A 6,000-nucleotide genomic window follows, 5' to 3' on the forward strand; every position below is an offset into this window, starting at 1 on the left:
GCATATCCACTGCAGAAAAAAAATGCAGTTTGACAATACAGCCACGGCTTAATACTATGGAATTATGAGATTTGCAATTTGTTGTGGCACCAGAGTTCTGGCAGAGGCTAAATGTCTCACAAAACCACAAATCCCAGAATTTCATAATAATGTGTCATGGCAATTAAAGTGGTGGCAAACTGCAGATTCAACCCTAGTCACCAAACATGTTGAGATGAAATTGTTGATTAGGACAATAAATTGAAGTGGATGAAAAGAACAATCTTTCTAGCCATAAGCAGTGAACCAGAGTAGATGTCACCAATGCCGTAACATGCCACGAGGTCACAAATGAGGGAGAAGTGGTGGTCTGAGAGGGCTTTTTAATGTAAGTGTCTCTTCTTGCTGTGTACTGTAATTGTGTCATTTTTAACATGGCCAGGGGCCACACATTCATGTTAGGGTTGGTGGCACAGCTCCTCCTCCACAGGTGTAAAAACTACAAATATAGCCCCGCTATTATTTCTACCTAACAGAACACTCAGGCAGAACACTAAATCCTCCAAGATGAGGACTTCCAGCAGACATAGGGACTGTACAGATGAGAAGAAAGGGGCGACTTTTCTCTTCTGGATCATGGTCATGGCAACCACACAGCCATGACAACAATCCTCTTGCACTGCTGCCAAGGCACGATTAGCACCCTGGCATGGTGGAGCGATGTCATGGGGTGCGCCGCGCCGTTTGGACGTGGCGCACATGCAATATCATCGACACTTGTGCCATATGGACAGCGCTGCACAGCAATGCTGCTGCTGTGACATGCTAGGATTCGGGAGCGTGCAGATGCTGCATGCTCCTGAAGCCTAGTATCACCGCCATGATGCCGCTTCCCACCCATGTGTACCGGGCCACAGAATCACATTGAAGGACCTAGAAAGGCTTAGAGAAAACATTTTTCTGTGTTTTTTGTTTTTCTTTCATTATTTAAAGCAAAAGATTTCCCTCCTACTGTAATCAATGAGAGAGAAAGTACTTATACCAGCTCCAGGCTGGCGTAAAAGTCTACCTCATAATCTGTTTCCTCATTCTGTCTTCTCCAGATGCTGGCATTTCAATGTCATTGAGGAGGACAGAATCATCCCTAAATTTGCAAGTTCCTGATTGACAGGACTCCTAACTCGGAGACTCTGTGAGCCAAAGTAATAGCTGTAAGAAAGACATCCTTCCAGGTGAGTAGCTTAATGTCCGTTTTATGAAGAGGTTTGAAGGGTGCCCTGGTAAGAGCTGCCAGCACTATATGTAGATCTGGAACGGATCCCCACGTAAGGAGAGGGCCCACTGTATTTAGTACAGGAAGATGTTAATGAAGCTTGGTAATCTTTTAGGTTATTTTATTAATACATATATAAAATAGTGCATACACACATACAGAACATGTAAGAAATCAAACATCTCATATCATACTCATTTTAGGAAATGTCACTAAGAGACAGCCATGGGGGCTTGCATTCATAAGGAATTAAGCATCTTGCAGGGTATTCATCAGGAATTCTATATATCATCTGTTATTCTAACAGGCATCCATGGAGCAAACATACATTTCCACAAGCATCTCAAAACAGAAGCATCTGTTATACCAATAACAGGCTTTGCACTACAGTGCAATATCTAATATTATGGAGATTATCACACAAATCCCTTTCTCGCCTCTTGTCTGCTAGAGTCATGTAATCAAAAATAAAATGAGAACATTCTGATTTTACAGTAGCCATCACCACACTTCTTTCATGCATGTGAGGGGGGTTCCTGCCCCCATAGCACTCCCTTCCTCCTCATTCCTTTACCCTTCCCTCCCTTATGCCTTATCCAGCATGCCTTTAGTATTTTTGGATTTTGTTTTTTCTGTTTTTTTGCACAATTATGGAGTTCTGCATCTCCAATTTAAGCTTTTTAAAATTACTTCTTGAAACTATAAGTCTTCAGAGCTACAGAATTGTGTGAAAAACAGGAAAAAAATAGCAAGGGGGAAGGGGAAAGTGAGGAAGAGAGGACAATAACATCACATGACTGCCAATCACCCAAATGCCCTGGGAAGGGCTTTTTGCACATGGGGCATTGCAGGATTAGCAGCTCATTCATGGGTTTCCCCCAAGAATGAAAAGGACTGGAGCAGGGGCAGGGCAGCTACAGGAGGGAAGTAGTGTCATGAGATCACCATCACTGATGTCACTTCCCTCCCAATGAAATCACAGTTTAAAAACCAGGTGTGATAGTCTCCTGTATTTAAAGAATAGGTTCTCTCTCCCTCTCACTAGCATTTAAAAGGTATTTACTACCCTTCACCAGCCAAGAACAGACATCAGACAGTTAAGTGTCACTTCACTGGAGGCTGTCATAAACAGCCTCTATGTCCTGTCTCCAGAGGCAGCTTAATACTACAGTATCTATAGGCCATTCTTATCTATTTGCCTTTCAGCCAGTTAGTAATAAGTTTTACTGGTCTTTTGCCCTCAAACAGCGGGAAATTAGTTTTAATGGCCTTCTGTAGCAAATAATAGCAATAGCAAGTACATTTCTATACCGCTTCTCATTGAACTAAGCACTCCCCAAGCAGTTTACAATGTGTTAGCTAACTGCCCCCAACAAGCTGGGTACTTATTTTAGCAACCAATGGCCCGTTACAAACGGGCCAGAAAGTATGCACGGAGCGCGTACTAGGGTTAGAAAGGGGCGGTGACCCCCTAACCCTAGTGCGCACTCTGCGCGCACAAAATGGCAGCAGCCGTTCCACACGGCCGCCGCCATGACGACGTCACGACCTCGCAGCCTCTATACAGGGCGGCGCAGATGTGCCGTCCTCGCTCCGTGCCAGGGTGCCCGGCGGACCAAAGGCGAAAGGGGCCAAGCGGCCCCTTTGTCCTCCTCCCCACCGCTGCGGCGTGTCCTTGGGGCTTGAAGCCCCAAGGACATTTAATTTAATTATTCTTTATTTATTTTGTGTTAGCTTGTAAAAGCATCCAGAATCAGATAGTAAGCTTGTACTGATTCCACTATACAGACGTTTGCATTTTTATTACATGAAAACATTCTTCATTCGAGTTCGATACCACACAAGACTATTTACTTATTTTAAAGCCTTGCATATTCAGTACAGTCGGCCCTCCTTATCCACAATCCATGGATTCAAGCATCCATGGCTTGAAAATACTCCAAAGAAAATTTAAATGCCAAAAAGAAAACCCTGATTTTGCCATTTGATATAAGGGACACCATTTTGCTATGCTATTATATTTAATGGGACTTGAGCATCCATGGATTTTATCATCCACAGTGGATCCTGGAACCAAACCCCAGCAGATAACAAGGGCCCACTGTATATATATATATACAGAACATAATGTCAAGTTTATAAACAACAGTTCCCATTTAGAAGGCAGGGGAAGGGATCTGCCAGCCACAGTTTTGCTATCTATTATTATTATTATTATTTTCATCCAGTGTTATTAGAAAATGGATGGAGGATTAAAACAGCCATAAATAATTACACCGCTGTAAACCACAATTAGACAAGCTATAATATTAACATACAGTTGCCCTTGCCATCCACATATTTACATATCCACAAACGGCAAGTCCGCATTGTCCCCAGTGGTGGCGCATACACACAGCCGCACCACCATCAGAGCCAAAGGGACTTCACCTGAGAGCCACCGGTCCTGGAAGCAGGAGGACCACCAGAAGGGGATCCAGGCAAGGGTTGGGGTGAGAAGAAGAGGAGGAGAGCCCAGCAGCAGCGGCGTCTCCATGCAGGGTGAGGGCCCACGGCCGGGGATCAGGGGCCTAAAGACCTCCAAAAGACAAGAAGAGGAGGAGAAAGGCCCCTGGGAGAGAAGGACCCGGGAGGGGGGAAGATGGACAGACCCACCAGGAAGGGGAAGAAGGGCTGGCTGAGACCCAGGCAAGAAAGCAAGCAAGCAAAGCAGCAACCAGCCCTGTGGCTCCTTCTCTGAAGGACGCAGCCAGCCTCGCCCTGCCCTGGACTTAAGCAGAAGAGGCTGCCCAGGTCTCAACGCCCTGAACATCTTCTCTGAAGTCCCATTGAAGAAGGGGGGGGGGGGGGAGATTTGACAACTGAATATGATTGTATGCATTTAAAAGAGCATTAAAGACCATCCTCTCCCAGCAGGTTTATCCAGATTATTTTTAAATTGTAGAATTCAAAGGTATAGCCGCATTAGTCTGTACAATCATCAGTTAGAGAGATCTTGAGAGATCAGCATGTAGAGAGACCGCTCCACTAAATGCATCTGAGGGAGTAGAGTGACGTCTACAAAAGCTCATGCTGCTAACTGCTTTCTTTCAGTTAGTTTCAAAGGTGCCTCAAGAACTCTCCACATTTTTAAACTGTGAATTTTAAATGATGTATTTTAAATGTGGATTGCTTTAATATGTGTATGCCTCATTTGTCCTTTTAAACTGATGTTTATTTTAACTGATGTGTTTGATGTGGCGTGTCTGTTCACTGTTGTTCCTTGCCTCGATCCATTTGGAGAGGCAGGTAAGACATAAACATCATCATCATCATCATCATCATTATTATTATTATGGCTGCAATAAGTCAGAAACAACTTGAATGCACACAACACACAAACACTGAGGGTTAAGGCACTAAAGCAAATGACAATATTTGCCCATAAGGAAGTCATACTTGTCCAGAGAGAAACCATACTTGCATAGGTTTCCCAATGGGCATGTATTCCCCTATATAGCCTTATGGACAAATGTTCTATATATCCCTAAGGGCAAGTCTGGTTTCCGTTTATTCTACTCCATTCCACTCAGGGACATGAAAAGGCTGAGTTACTTTTAACTTCCAACTGCTAACTTGGCTCAGTTACTATTAACTCCTAACTCTTCCGAGTTACTTTTAACTACTTGAGTACTAACTTGGCTGAGTTACTTTTAACTTCCAACTCCTAGCTGGGCTGAGTTACTTTTGACTTCTAACTAGTAACTTAGCCGAGTTACTTTTAATTACTAACTAGTAACTTGGGCGACTCCTAAGCACTACAGAAGTAACTCAAGGGAGGCGGCTGGAAGGCAAAGGACGACAACAACAACAACAACAAGGAGCCCAGGAAGAGGCGCCTATCTATCTATCTATCTATCTGCCTACCTACCTGGGGCAATGTGGAAACTCGCCGGTAAATGTAAGGCGGCGGTTTGCGGGGCTTTGGCGGCAGTCACCGGGAGGGAGGCGGGGAGCCTTAGCCCGGCAGCGGCGGGGGGCGGCTTGCGGGGCTGAGAAACCGGAGCCACTTTGGCCACCAACGAGGAGGAGGAAGAAGAAGAAGAAGTCGCCTGGGGTTGCGGCGGCGGCGGCGGGGTCGCCATGGAGGGAGCGGACGGGGTTCTCCGCCAACTCCACGCCGCCGCCCAGCATAGCAGCCGCCAGCAAAGCGAAGCTACTGACGCACGGCAGCCCTCGCCGCCGCAGGTGCAGCTGCTTTCCTTCCACCTCGCATGCGCCGGTGGGCGGAGCCTCCTGCACCTCCCAACGACCGCCCCCCTTCTGAGGCGCCCTCCCGCCTTCGCTGTGTTTATATAGCCACGCGGAGCGTCCCGGCCCCGCCCCCTGAGCACGCGCTCCCCGGCCCCGCCCCCTTGGACGGAGGTACTGATTGGGCGGCGGGCTGGGACGTCACTGACAGCCCCACGTGGTGGTGAAGGACCTCGCACGCAGAGAGAGAGAGAGAGAGAGAGAGAGGGAGGGAGAGATTCTTTCTCTTGAATTGTAAGCGGCCTTAAATGTCCCATCTGAGCCTGGAGAGAGCAGGATGCCAAATAAATACTAAAGGAAGAAGTAAGTCAGAATGTAAAACACATTTCACATCAAATTATATTTTATTTTTATATTCTATTTTATTATAATAATATTTATTTATATGTACTGTATGTATTATATTTATTATATATTATAATACTGTAGATTTATTTATATTTAGTTAATAATATTAT

The 6,000-nt window shown here is 45.6% G+C and overlaps 1 protein-coding gene across 1 annotated transcript in view; it reads right to left on the reverse strand.

The window, feature by feature from the left end:
- The window catches only part of LOC121917411 (transcription initiation factor TFIID subunit 4B-like), a 112,030-nt gene extending 106,516 nt beyond the window's left edge, over positions 1 to 5,514 (reverse strand). The window contains 1 exon segment of the mRNA XM_042443350.1: positions 5,163 to 5,514. Coding sequence (XP_042299284.1) covers positions 5,163 to 5,376 — 214 coding nt within the window. The 5' untranslated portion in view covers positions 5,377 to 5,514.
- Positions 5,515 to 6,000: the final 486 nt, after the last annotated feature.

The sequence above is a fragment of the Sceloporus undulatus genome, unplaced genomic scaffold, assembly GCF_019175285.1.
Source record: "Sceloporus undulatus isolate JIND9_A2432 ecotype Alabama unplaced genomic scaffold, SceUnd_v1.1 scaffold_17, whole genome shotgun sequence".
Classification (NCBI taxonomy): Eukaryota; Metazoa; Chordata; class Lepidosauria; order Squamata; family Phrynosomatidae; genus Sceloporus; species Sceloporus undulatus.